General features: G+C 46.6%; 1 protein-coding gene across 1 annotated transcript in view; it reads left to right on the forward strand.

Moving 5' to 3' along the window:
• Positions 1-14,015, forward strand: part of MYH10 (myosin heavy chain 10) — a 91,714-nt gene that overhangs the window by 71,904 nt on the left and 5,795 nt on the right. The window contains exons 22-35 of the mRNA XM_082294149.1: positions 88-294; positions 1,422-1,559; positions 2,022-2,145; positions 4,455-4,626; positions 5,409-5,621; positions 5,715-5,859; positions 6,957-7,163; positions 8,157-8,261; positions 9,290-9,442; positions 9,779-10,027; positions 10,578-10,790; positions 11,496-11,708; positions 12,904-13,065; positions 13,688-13,816. Of these exons, the coding sequence (XP_082150275.1) occupies positions 88-294; positions 1,422-1,559; positions 2,022-2,145; positions 4,455-4,626; positions 5,409-5,621; positions 5,715-5,859; positions 6,957-7,163; positions 8,157-8,261; positions 9,290-9,442; positions 9,779-10,027; positions 10,578-10,790; positions 11,496-11,708; positions 12,904-13,065; positions 13,688-13,816 (2,430 nt within the window). The remainder of the gene's footprint in view (positions 1-87; positions 295-1,421; positions 1,560-2,021; positions 2,146-4,454; positions 4,627-5,408; positions 5,622-5,714; positions 5,860-6,956; positions 7,164-8,156; positions 8,262-9,289; positions 9,443-9,778; positions 10,028-10,577; positions 10,791-11,495; positions 11,709-12,903; positions 13,066-13,687; positions 13,817-14,015) is intronic.

The following is a 14,015-nucleotide window of genomic DNA, read 5'->3' on the forward strand; positions in this document are numbered from 1 at the left end:
GTACCTCTGTAGCTGCCACAGGTGTGATCTCTCACGAGAGCCTCTGGAGTGTCATTTTTCAAGCTTTGCTGCCTTTTGTATTTGCAGGTACTGGAGGAGAAGAACATCCTTGCAGAGCAGCTCCAGGCTGAGACAGAGCTCTTTGCAGAGGCTGAGGAGATGAGGGCTCGCTTGGCTGCCAAAAAGCAAGAGCTGGAAGAAATTCTCCATGATTTGGAGTCCAGGGTCGAGGAGGAGGAGGAAAGAAACCAAATATTGCAGAATGAGAAGAAGAAAATGCAGGGCCATATCCAGGTATGGTTCTCAGTGACTGGAGATGGAAAAGGGGGATGGGGAAGCTCCCTCAGCATCTCTTCAGGACAGAGGAATTTGGCTCCTGAGTGGAATAAGATGAATTTTTTTCTCTTCTCTCCCTGTGTTCAGTGTGATGAGCTTTGTGTGGTCTCCAGGCAGGTGAGGGTGAGGACAGAAAGTCAGGATGCCCTGTCAGTGTGTGCTGAGAGATAATTAAAGGCAGCAAAGTGCTGCTGAGAGGGCAGGAGCCAGGAATGACTGCATGGGGCTTGCAGGCTGATGGGATGGTGTCACTTGTGGCAGAAATGTTGTTTTTTGACTGAATTCCAGTGAACATCATGAAGAATATTCCTCATTTCACTTTACTAAGATAATGTCATTTCCTCCAAGTTATTTGGTTGAGGTTTTTTTGAAAATCAGATTATTTAGATGCTTCCTTTTAAAAATTGGTGTCCCTGAAAAAGGGAGTAGCTGAGAACTTAGCTGTCTTTCAAAATATTAAAAGTAGTTGAAGAGGAAATAAACTCCACTTCTCACAGCTCTTGATGCCTTTTCATAGATGTCCATTAATCATATTTAAATGAATGATATTTAAACCCACAAATGACCCTCAGAAACGCAGTGCATTATTGCTTTTTACCTCTTTGTGCCAATAACTGAACTGTCTCAGCTGTGATTTTGAAACAAGAAGAGCAGTTTCCTTTGGAATCTCTTCCCACATCCTGGCATTTTCCCACCAGGTGCCCTGTTCAGGTGCAGTGTGCTGGGAAGTCTCTGACATAAAAAGCCTGATCTGATTTGGTTGTCATTGATGACAGATTTTTTATTTTATAGTTGGAATTAGGAAGGTGAAAGACTGTGGAAGTGAGTGGGTGTTTCCTAGACAGCACATTTCACCCAAAGCTGGAATTCAGAGCATCAAAAATTCCATGTGTATCCCATGGCCCTTAATTTTCTTACCAGATCATTGATCCTGTAAATGGATCCAACAAGGAAATGCGGGTTTAGTGTGTGTTAGGGTAAGAGGCTTTTCACAATAACACATCTCTGTCACTAAATTAAAAAAAATAAATGTTACCACATGGATAACCTGGAAGATGCACAGATGCAGTTGTGTCTCTTCCCAGGACCTGGAGGAGCAGCTTGATGAGGAGGAGGGAGCTCGGCAGAAGCTGCAGCTTGAGAAAGTGACAGCTGAAGCAAAGATCAAGAAGATGGAGGAGGAGATCCTACTGCTGGAGGACCAAAATTCCAAATTTCTGAAGGTGAGAGCAGTGTGGAGGTGCCAAGGGACAGCTCTCAAAGCTGCTGGCACAGGATCTGTGACCTTTGCACCTGGACACTTGAGGGCTGTGAACAGGGCAAGGCTGAGACGCTGCAGAGGAGTTTGGCCTGACTTCCCAGAGGGAGTTTGTCATGCACTTTCCCTTCATGACTCTCCCAAATCTTAGACCTGGAGGAAATTTTTAGAGCTGCCATTGTTCTTTGCAAACAGTTTTCTAATGCTGCCCTAAAGCCAGGCCTCCTGTGTGCTGACTTCCAGGTCTCTCTTGGAAAATAAGTGTTCATGTTTCCCCACAATTCCAGTTGATCCTTAATACTGACAGTCACTTGAAATGTGCTCTGTGCTACCCCGAGTGGGTTTTGTACATTCCTTTATTTGCATTGCTTTGGGACTCTTCAGGTTGAGTTTAAGAAACTATTTTTTGTTTCTTCCTCCTCCCCAGGAAAAGAAGCTGATGGAGGATCGGATTGCTGAATGCTCTTCTCAGCTGGCTGAAGAAGAAGAAAAAGCCAAGAACTTGGCCAAACTGAAGAACAAGCAGGAAATGATGATCACTGATTTGGAAGGTTTGTTCTGCCTGGAATGGCCTGGGAACAGCTTGGACATGGTGCCAGGAGGGAATGGATCACTTGGGACAGGGAATGCAGTGTCTGCTCAGCCTGTGAAGTGTAACCTGAGCTGCAGATACTCAATAGCTGCTATTTCAGCCAATTCCTGAAGGAAATTTGTGTCTCTTGCAAGACTTGTTGCATCTGGCTGCTCAGTGTCTCTCCTGCTGAACTTGTCAGGTTTTCATTTTTGAGAATCTGTTTCCTCTACAGACACACTCAGAAATTCCTGCTGTTGCCTGTATCCATTAGCACCAGGGGAAAGCATCCTGGCTCCTGGGAAGTTGCTCCCACTCTTCTCTTACACCAGAGCAATGTATTCCTGTAGGAATGGCAGCAGGCACTCTTCAGGCTTCTGGGATTGTTTTCTAACAAGCAAATCTCAATTATTTTGCTTTTCTTAATGTTTTATCTGCTTTATATTTATAGACATACTTTATTTTACAGTGCTTTATTTTTAATGAGCAGCCTGGTCTGGTGGGAGGTGTCCCTGCCCAAGGCAGGGGGTTGGAATGAGATGAGCTTTAAGGTCCCTTCCAGCCCAAACCATTCTGTGATTCCATCTCAAATGGTTCCATTTATTTCTGATTGTTCTGCCAGTGTTGTCACTAGCTGAACCTGCCCCATATGCAACCTTTCTTGATTTTATGTTGTTTTTTTTTTTAATTACTGTAGATAACTGTGCAACATTAATGAGCTGCCAAGTCAAAGTTGCAAAAGAATAAAACAAAGTTGCTCTCTGTGCCCTAATTTGGGAATAGTTCTTGCACTTGGTGTGTTGTAGCCTGTCTTGCTACATACTTTAAGGCTGATGTGCTTCTGGAAGAATATCAAAGTTTTACCTTATCTGTATAGGAAGGTATTGAACTAACAGGGGTAGCAGTGATTGATGAACCTTGTCTTTAACAGTTGCATTCAGAGACCTTAAGATGGGTCTAAGTAAGCTTTACTCACTGGAAAATAATGCTGGAGCAGCTCTGTGCTTAAATCAGGACTAGGAACTTGACAGATGTGTTTGGTTACAGAGCCATTTCGAGACTGATGACCTTAGAAGTGGAAATTAAAGCTTATATTTAAGGCATGCAATTTCTGGGCTAGGAAAGCAGAGTAAAATGATATTTGCTCTTGGAGATGATTCAAGAAGCCATTAAGGTCTCTCTGCTAGAGTCTTGGCACTGCTAGGCACTGATATTTGGGGAAAAAAAATTAATTCAGTTTGCTGTGAACCTTCTCAGTTACAAAACTGGGTCTTGTGACACTGCTCTAACTGGCACTCACCAGGAACTTAATGTAAAAACAGAGGGAAGAGTACAGTTCTTTGGGAATGTGAAACTGTTGAGAGAAAAGCTGTGTTGCTTTGAGTTGTCTGGAAAATCCCAGATAGCCCAGGGTGGCTCTGAGGTGATTCTTGACCATGGCTCCCTTTCCATGTTGAAGATCCTGATCCAGGAGGAGGCTTAGGAAGGGTGAGAGGGAAATCTCTGCACTGAGGGCCTACAAAGTATTGAACAAGGGTAATAACTCCTGTTATCACATGGAATCCTAAATATATGCCAGTGCCTTTAGAATTGTTCTGCTCAGCAAAACCTTCTGTGGCTGAGCTCGGTTCCACCCCTGCTCAGCAGTGGATGTGGGCAGCACAGCCAGGGTCTGTCTGACTGTGCCACCAGAGTCAAGGACATGTTTGGTTGCTGTGGCAGTGCAATGGGATGGTTGTCCCAAAGAATTCCTTAGGGCAGGAGTATCCTGGCTACACAGGTCAGTCACTGGGAGGAAGCTCTCAGGGTTGCAGAGTTTTGCTCAGTATTGGTGGGATGTGATTAAACAGCACAGATACTTGCAAAAATGGTTTGTTCAAGTTTTCTTTAAGCTGTGCTGTTTTCCAGTAGACCTTTTGGAGTCTGGCCTAGCCCTTCCAAAGCCAGGCAAGCCAGCATTTGTTCCAGTCCATAGTTTATCTTCTTTTTGAGTGTTGTTGTCTGGGATTATCTGGCCTAACAGCTCAAGCTGTTCTGTTAGATCCCACTCCTTATTTTCCACCAAGATGTTTCTATTGCCTCATCTCAAACTATTCACAGTTGTCACAGACTTTCCCCTGACTTTCTGACTAAATCATGCAGTTCTCCTTTGCTATTTCATTTTTCTGCAGACTGGAGAAAGAATTGAGGCAGCATAAATTAAACTTCCCACCCTTCCTGCCACCCCAAACCCCCTGAGGGTGACAAGAGAAACAATTCCACATGAATTCAATTCTTTGCTTCCTTTAGAACGCCTAAAAAAGGAGGAGAAGACCCGTCAAGAGTTAGAAAAAGCTAAAAGAAAACTGGATGGGGAGACAACAGACCTGCAGGACCAAATAGCTGAGCTGCAAGCCCAGATTGAGGAGCTGAAGATCCAGCTGGCCAAGAAAGAGGAGGAGCTGCAGGCTGCCCTGGCCAGGTCAGTGTGGGACAAACCTGCTCCCCCAAACTGAATCTCACCTGGCTGCAATCAGAGCTGGGAACACTGCAGTGGCAGAGCTCTGGAGCAGCTCTGGACCCCTGTGCTGTGCACAGACATGGCAAATTTAAAGGAATTCAGTGATCCCTCAGCATCCTTGCAAACCTGCAAAAAGAAGTTTCACGTGGTGACGTAGCGTTTGGGCTCTGGAAGCTTTTTTAATCTCCCAAAATTCAGCCTCAGGAGGGAAGAATGTGTATTTCTCAGTGGGTTTTAAAGAAGTGCTGGGCAGGACAGACTTCATCTGGGTCTGTGTGATACTCCTGCAGTCCCATGTTATGCTGAAATCATCTGTATTTTTTAAGTATAATTTTGCAGGAAGAGGAAATTCTACAGATGGAACATTTCTGGGCACTCTTGAGATCTACCAAATCAGAATACTTGACTGTAAACTAAAGCTTGATCATTCTGATAGTGAGCCTTGGTGGGGTCTTGAGAGTAACTGAGAGGTTTTATCTGTAGTATCTGTTATTTATCCCTGGGAGTGTCCAAGGCCAGGCTGGATGGGGCTTGGAGTAACCTGGGATAGTGGAAGGTGTCCCTGCCCATGGCACAGGGTGGGAATTTGATGTTGTTTAAGGTCCCTTCCAACCCAACCATTCTATAATTTTTTAGGTTTATTTTATGCTAGTGGAAAAGTTAAGATATTTTTGTAGGTAATTGAGGCAGATGGTTATGAGAGGAGGTGAAATCCCATTAACTGTGGTGCCTCTGTTTGACAGAGGGGATGAAGAAGCAGTTCAGAAGAACAATGCACTGAAGGTGATCAGGGAGCTGCAGGCTCAGATTGCAGAGCTCCAGGAGGACCTGGAGTCTGAGAAGGCGTCACGGAACAAGGCAGAAAAGCAGAAAAGGGATTTGAGTGAAGAGTTGGAGGCTTTAAAAACTGAACTGGAAGATACTTTGGATACCACTGCAGCCCAGCAAGAGCTGAGGTAGGATCATGGTCTGTGTAAGAAAGCACCATTGAAATTCATCTTTGATTTGCAAAGGCTGAAATGTTGATTTTTTGATGACCTTTCCTCCAGGACAAAGCGAGAGCAGGAGGTGGCTGAACTGAAGAAAGCAATTGAAGAGGAGACAAAAAACCATGAAGCCCAGATCCAGGAGATCAGGCAGAGGCATGCTACTGCCCTGGAGGAGCTCTCTGAACAGCTTGAACAGGCCAAAAGGGTGAGGAGAAAGTGAACTTTCTGCTTCAGGAGTTTTTATAAGTACCAGAGGTGGCATGGTTCCTTCCATGACAGCTGAGCTATGGTTTTCCATGGTCACAGAGCTAAGCTGTCCTCTAAAAGTGCATCACAATTGCAGCTGAGATTTATCCTGCTGGTCTGACAATACTGCAGCTATTCAGCAGCACATCTGAGCTGTGTGCTCTGGCCACCAGCACCAGAGCAAGCAGCAGGAGGCACAGGTGCATCATGTGGCTCCTGTTCTTGTTCTGAAGGAGAATTATTCCAACACTGCCAAAAGAAGAAGTGTCTAGGTCTTGAAATTAGAGTTGGGGTCATGACAAATGTGTGTGTGGACTGCTCATATCCTGTAGGGATGTTTTTATGTAGGGAATACTTCACAAGATTTCTTAGTATTTTTAATTAAGTGAGAAATATAGTTAGACTGTTTTTTACTGGCTTTATTCCCGTAAAAATCATCTGCATGTCTTGTGCTCCTTGTTCAATAAATATTCTCAATAAGAGCATGAAAAGATGGAAAAATACCCTGCAATCTGAAACAAAGCTCCTGTGACAAGACGGTGTCAGCCCTGGTGATACAGCAAGAATGACACTGAAACATCCCTTATGCCAATTACTGCTTTTTAAAAAGGCTTTTGACAAATGTCACTGCAGTGCTGAGAATTGCTTTGTTCTGCACTTCCAGGCTGCTCTGCCTACTCAAATCAGGGCAGCTTTGGTTCATACCTTCCCTTTTATTTCTGTGAGATGAGCCATGCTGATCTGTTAATGGGCACATTCCTTCCTCCTTGCAGTGCTACCAAAACAGTCATTTCCAGTGCTGCCATCCCAGATCCTGCCTGTCCTGGTCCTCACTGTTACCTGTGCTGGCTGGGAGAGGAACCCCCTGAATTCACTCAGGCTTCACCTGACACACACACAACGTCACTCAGCAGCACTTCCAACACTCCCTGCTCACGTCTTGCTGAGCACTTGGCTTCAGTCTGAACATGGAAACCTGATCTGCAGAACCACTTGGAGCAGGAAATATTCACCTTTTAACAAAGTGTTGAATTTCTTCCCCTTTGTCTTTCCTAGTTCAAGGCAAACCTTGAAAAGAACAAGCAAGGCTTAGAGTCTGACAACAAGGAGCTGGCGTGCGAGGTGAAGGTGCTGCAGCAGGTCAAGGCAGAGTCTGAGCACAAGAGGAAGAAACTCGATGCTCAGGTGCAGGAGCTGACTGCAAAGGTGTCAGAAGGGGAGAGGCTGAGGGTGGAGCTGGCGGAGAAGGCGAACAAGCTGCAGGTAAGGCTCTGGAAGGCCTAAAATCCTGGAAAACAGGCAAGGAACTCGAAGTTGTAACCAAGTGCAGAAATGGCCTGTGGATGATGTGGGAGGTGACCTCAGTCAAGGGCTCTCATGGACTTGGGAGGCCCTAAAGTGGTGATGTGCTTCAGATGGAGAAACTGGACAGCTGTGACATCAATCCTGAATGTTCTGGGCTGTGCAAGAGTTACAGTGGCTTTGAAGGATGTGGCTTCCATCCTGGAGGGCAAATCCTGCAGGGAGCTCTGCACAGTCCAGCTGGAATACAGGATTTTGGCTTGGCTGTGGAATTGAGTAGATTGAGCTGAGCTTTTCCATAGGTCTGAGCAAAAATTCATGGTGGCCACAGGTTTGCTTTTGTGCTCAAAGCTGGGAGCCTGGCAGGGAGGGATTGCAAGCACAGGCCCATTTTTCTGGGAAATGGAACAAACAGGCAAAATGCACCCATGGCTGACCTCTGAAGCACAGCCATGAGGACTTCAGGTAGATCCAGCTGAAGCACTTCAAAAAGGGAATGGCCCAGTTTTCTGTGGAGGAAGCTTTCAGGCTGTCCTCACTGTATATAAAAGTAGTGTAGCCCAAAATAATACACTGGCACCTGGCAGTAACCTCTTCTCTTGCAGCGATGCTTTAAACCCAGCTGCCACCCTGATAATCCCTGAATTAATGCTTCCATGAAATATATGGTCCTAGAATTAAAATAGCATTAAAGTGTGAATGCAGGGATCAGAACAAAGTGCTGTGCTAAGTATCAGAGCTTAATAGCATAACTCTTGCTTTGTTACTGCACTTCAGGACTGACATTCAGCTTCAGTTCTGTAGCCACACCTCAGTATTTTTAGCTTGTCTCTCTCTGTTGGGCTCTGTTGCTGCCTTGCCATACCTGGAATTTGTTGAGGTTTTGTGTTGTGCAGTTCCAGCTCCCAGTGGGGTTTGGGCTGTGCTGTTACCTTTGGGCTGCTTGCTTTGCAGAATGAGCTGGATAATGTCTCCAGTCTCCTGGAGGAGGCAGAGAAGAAAGGCATCAAGTTTGCCAAGGATGCAGCCAGTTTGGAATCTCAGCTTCAGGATACACAGGTGTGTGTGCAGCAAAGCTGAGCTTGGCACTGGAGCTTTGCTCCTCAGGGAAATGCTGACTGCTAACAGAAAATACATTTTCATTCATGCTTTGGGAAGTCCCCTGGGTAGAAGCTGAATTTCTTGTTGAGTCCAGTGGATTGGGATGGACTGGGTTGGATTGGGATGGCTCAGCTACATGTGGAACCAAGTTTTCATTATCTGAGCTTCATTACCTGATAGCTGATAGTTCTCTTCTATATCTTTTGTGGGAGATAAGAATCAAATACAAAACCCCTTTCCAGGTAGAATTTAATGTCAATATCCGTGGGGTATATGAGGAACAAAACCCTGTCTTCTACTGACAGCTTCAAATTCTTACAGCTGAAGTTCAAACTGTCAGGCTTTGGTTCTTAATTAAGAAAATGCAGCTTTCTGCAGATATTCATGACTTCAATGCATTTTGTCTTCCCTGTATAAAGTTCTAATGGTGACCACTTAACTGCAGAACTCCTTGACTAATGTTAATCACAACTGGAGGGGTTTGTAGGGAGCAGGATGGGGGAGAGGGGATGGGATGGGGGTTACGTTACACCTTTCATTACTTTGTTAGGACAGAAGTTTCCACCTTTAAAGTGACCTTTATCTTTAGGCAATGCAGAAAAACCTGGAAGCATTGTGCCATTGCAGGATTTGCTGCCCCGTGTTCTTCCCAGGTGGTCTAAAATAGGTGCTCTGTGCTTGTCTGAAGAAAGGAAAATGCATTTTGAAGGTGACTTCTGTGCTAGTCCCTTGAAAGGTGGAAAAGCATCACCCATTAACTTCTAGAACAGACTCTGGCATGAGTTCCCTGATCAGAAATATGCTTTATGAAGGTTTAAAAGTGCCCAAAATGAATGGTCAATGGCTTTTTGAAAACCCAAATAACAGATGTCTTCATAAAGCGTGTCCTTGTCCCAAAATCTGAGACAAAAATAAACCTGGAACTCCACAGGTGGAGTTGTGGGGGTTTCAGAGCACACTCAGCTCTGCCCATGCCTGTGTTCCAGGAGCTGCTCCAGGAGGAAACCCGCCAGAAGCTCAACCTCAGCAGCAGGATAAGGCAGCTGGAAGAGGAGAAAAACAACCTGCAAGAGCAGCAGGAGGAGGAAGAGGAGGCCAGGAAGAACCTGGAGAAACAGATGCTGGCCTTGCAGGCCCAGGTAAGCTGCTGTGAGAGGAGGCTTGTGTAAGGTGTCCCAAACTGGTGTCCCAAACCGGTGTCCCAGAGCTTTGGGAACACATCAGGGAACCTCCACAGGTGCTGGAGCAGATTGTGCAATGAAGTTTCCTGTGGCCTTTCTCCATTGCAGTGATGATGTGTGCAGTGATCTGTGATGGGCAGGGCTTTGCCCTGCTTAGCACCCTGGAAACTCCCAGTTTTTGTGTTCCCTGAGCTTGCAGCAACATCTCTTCCTGCTTTTGCACTTTGCCCCTGGGTGCCTTTCCTCCCTCTCGTGATGCACTGAGGGACTTCACTTGTTTTTATTGAATTTCAGTTGGCTGAGGCCAAGAAGAAGGTAGATGATGACTTGGGAACCATTGAAGGCCTGGAGGAGACTAAGAAGAAGTTGTTGAAGGACATGGAGTCCCTAAGCCAGCGCCTGGAGGAGAAGGCTCTGGCTTATGACAAACTGGAAAAGACCAAGAACCGCTTGCAGCAGGAGCTGGATGACCTGATGGTGGATCTGGATCACCAGCGCCAGATTGTCTCCAACTTGGAGAAAAAGCAGAAGAAGTTTGATCAGGTACTCCAGTCTCCTGTCATCTTCCTGGCTTTTTAGGATTTTTAAGCAGCATCTTGTTTTTAGTGTTGCTGCAGAAGTGAGCCTTGTATAAAGAAGGGTCTGACAGGAGTGCTGTGGTTATTGATAATCCTGTGAGCAGCTGGCCTTTGTTAAGAGGAACTTGCCACTCTCAATTTTGTGAGCCAAATGCCATCTCTGAGGCTTGTTAGATAAGTAATCAGCTCTTCATATACAAAAAGAGACTTATGCTGAAACGAAAATTTAAGAGTTTTGCTGTAATCCCTCAAGGTAGACTAAAGAAAGGATCTGAAGAGTGAAAGATGGAAATCATATGAAACTTGAGTCTTGATGAGTAGCTTGCTTTCCTCCTCTCCTCCCAGAGGAGCTGTAGCTGTTCTCTTACTGGTACTTTGATCACGACTGATGGACCAGACAGCTCCTGAAGGCCAGTTAAACTTAGAGCATGAACCACTTCCTGAATAAAACACCTGAGGCAGGAAGGACCTGATTGTGGAGCTTAAGAGATAGATTAATTGTTTCTTCTGTTCAGATGCTGGCAGAAGAAAAGAACATTTCTGCCAGATATGCAGAGGAGCGAGATCGTGCTGAGGCAGAGGCGAGGGAGAAGGAAACCAAAGCCCTGTCCCTGGCTCGGGCCCTGGAGGAGGCCCTGGAAGCCAAGGAGGAATTTGAAAGGCAGAACAAGCAGCTGCGTGCAGATATGGAAGATTTGATGAGCTCCAAAGATGATGTGGGCAAAAATGTAAGTATGGTTCCACACTGGGACTAAGAGGGAAAGCTCCCTGGCGGGAGAACGGTCTGTAACACAAGAACAGAACTTTCTGAAGCTGACCCAAAATGCTGGAGGAATTAATGCCCAGAATAAGGGGCTGGTCCTTGTTAACATGAGGCCTCTTCAAAAGCTGTGTTCTCCCCCTCTGCATGGAGGATTCCAAATGTCAGTTTTGTATTTTTGGATCACTGGAGGTGGGACTGTGGTCAGACAGAACTGGTTATGTGTTGCTGCTCTGATAGATGGGGACAGCCACTTCCTCATTTTTGTGTTGCTGGGTGTATTTTTGTGTGTAAATGAGGGATAATGAGGATTTCTGTTACCTTTGGTCAAGGTGGGTTGCAGGACGTGGTTGAAGCGAAGGCAGAGCAGAACTGTGACCCTTCAGTGTCCTCCCTCCTGCAGCCAGCTGAGGCAGCAGCAAAGGCCCCCTGTCACAGCCCCACATGATTATCCAAGAAGCAGATCTGCCCTTCTGCCAGGCCTGGGTGAGGGGTGTGGGTCTGCACTGACCCTGTGGGGCCTCTGCTTCAGCCCCCCACTGCTGCTCTGCCTGTTCTGATTCATTGTCCAGCTCAGAGTGCCACAAAATGCAGTCCCTGACCTGTCCTGCTGCTTGAAGCTGCTGGTGTGAGGTCCCTGAAGGACAGGCTGTGATCAGGGTTTGTGCCTTAGGTCCACGAGCTGGAGAAGTCCAAGAGAACCCTGGAGCAGCAGGTGGAGGAGATGAGGACTCAGCTGGAGGAGCTGGAAGATGAACTGCAGGCCACAGAAGATGCCAAACTCCGTCTGGAGGTGAACATGCAGGCTATGAAAGCCCAGTTCGACAGAGATCTGCAAGCCAGAGATGAACAGAATGAGGAGAAGAAGAGGATGCTGGTGAAACAAGTATGTCTGGTTTACTCTGTGTTGTAGTCAGAAGGGGGGGAGGGTCTTTTGCCAGAATTCTGGGCCTCTGTGCTACCAGAAGAATAAAACTTTGCTTAAAGATTCCATCCTATGGAAATCCCAAACCATAGAATTTTTACAAACCATACAGTAGTTCTGGCTGAGGACTGGCCACTGCCACCAGACAGTGCCAGGCAGCTGCTCGTGGCATCCAAAACCACTCACGAGGTTTGGCTGTTGCTGCCTGGGTGTATTCCCAGGACAGGGATATCTCAGTTGCATTTTCAAGCCCATCCTGTTTGATATCCAGGAACAAATCCATGGATGCTGAGATAGGCTTGAACATGAACTGAACAGATTCCCAAATGAAAATCATGGCAGAGCTTCTAGGTTCACTGGACTTGAGAATTCTGGGAACACAGAGATCAGAAGAGGCTCAAGAAATGCCTTTAGAGTTCCATGTTTGTAAGAGAAGATGGTTCTAAATTAACATTAAGTGTTGAGGAATAAGCCAGCCAGTGTTTCAAGATTTATCACAGGAAAACAAAATCTGAGAATCACCAATGTAGAGACATCTTAGGAATAAACCTGGCCTGGAGGGTTTGGAAGGTCACTGCAGTACACAGTTGCTGTTATCTCAACTGGACAAGAGCTCCTGACCTTGCACTGGGAGGGAGATTTGCTTCCAAACAAAACATTCTTTCCTGTTGGTAACGTGTGGCATTTCTGGCTCAGTTTATTTTTGCATAGGTTTGGCTCAGTCCATGTGGCCTGGCTGTTCACACACTCCTGTTTTGTTTTGGGAAAAGAAGTTGTTGGTGTATAAATGCCAGTAACAGGCATTCAGAGGGAATGGTTTCATTGTTTCCTTGACACAACGAGGTGATTCTAGTTCTTATTTTCCATCTGAGTTAGTGACATCTGCCCTGGAGCCATCCCCTGTGGTGGATGGGAGTGGTGGGGCAGGAGGCTGAAATGGAGATGCTCCAGATGCTGAGTTCTTTCCTCGGGTTTCCCTTTTGCTCAGTGCAGAGGTCTCTGCTTCATTTGGGATTTGGCCTTGCCATCCACAGTGCCTTCCCCCTAGCTGCCATTCCGTGGCCTTTTCCCATGGAGAGGTGTCCCTGTGCTCTGGGCAGGCCTTTTGGGAGGGCTGTGTGGCCCTGCAGGGGCTGATCCTGCCCGTGGTCCCCAGGTGCGGGAGCTGGAGGCCGAGCTGGAGGACGAGCGCAAGCAGCGGGCGCTGGCCGTGGCAGCCAAGAAGAAACTGGAGATGGACCTGAAGGACCTGGAGGGGCAGATAGAGGCTGCAAACAAGGCCCGGGATGAGGCCATCAAACAGCTCAGGAAGCTCCAGGTAGGCACAGCTGATCAGGGAGCTGGTTCTGTCCTGGGAGCTGCCCAGGGACTGCTTCCATTCAGTGCAGCTGAAGGCAGAGGGAGCATCAGACTCCACTCATGGGTCTGAGAGTATCTGACCTGGATTTATGCTCTACTCAAAACTTACCCTTTTACAGACTCTCAGAATGGTTTGGGTTGGAAGGAACCTTTAGGCTCATCTCGTTCCAAACCCCCCTGCCACAAAAAACACTTTCCATATCCCTGGAGGTGTCCAAGGCCAGCTTGGATGGGGCTTGGAGCAACCTGGGATAGTGGAAGGTGTCCCTGCCATGGCAGGGGTGTGACTGGATGATAATTAAGGTCCCTTGCAGCTCAGGCCATTCTAAAATTCCACTCTATAATTCTGTGGAATGCTTGGAGTCTTGGAATGTGATATTTCTGACCAGGCATTGAAGGGTGGAAGGATGAGAAAATGAACTTCTACAATACAGAAGAACTGGAAATGCCTTTAAGTGGAATGAAGCCACTTAGGGAGAAAAGCTTTATCTCTTAGGGGCTGGAATGCATCAGAGCTAGAATGGATCTTGTGATTGTCCTAATGCAGCCTGGCTGTTCCTTACCCTGCTTTCCACCTGCAGGCTCAGATGAAGGACTACCAGCGGGAGCTGGAAGAGGCCCGAGCATCCAGGGATGAGATCTTTGCCCAGTCCAAAGAGAGTGAGAAGAAGCTCAAAAGTCTCGAAGCAGAAATACTCCAGCTCCAAGAGGTGAGTTGGAAATCCAAAAGATTTGTTTTTCTTCCCAGAGTAAGGCAGAGAGTGAAAGTACTAAAAAAACAAGGTGGTGAGTTAACCAGAGAAATGGGAGCCAGGAGAACTCTGGTTCCTCTGCTCCAGGTCATCACTGAGGTCTTCACAGCTTCGTAGGAATCATTCCAGGAGTCTGGGCTTCCTGGATAGCAGGGAA

Source organism: Coloeus monedula (assembly GCF_965178545.1).
Source record: "Coloeus monedula genome assembly, chromosome: 19".
NCBI classification, from domain to species: domain Eukaryota; kingdom Metazoa; phylum Chordata; class Aves; order Passeriformes; family Corvidae; genus Coloeus; species Coloeus monedula.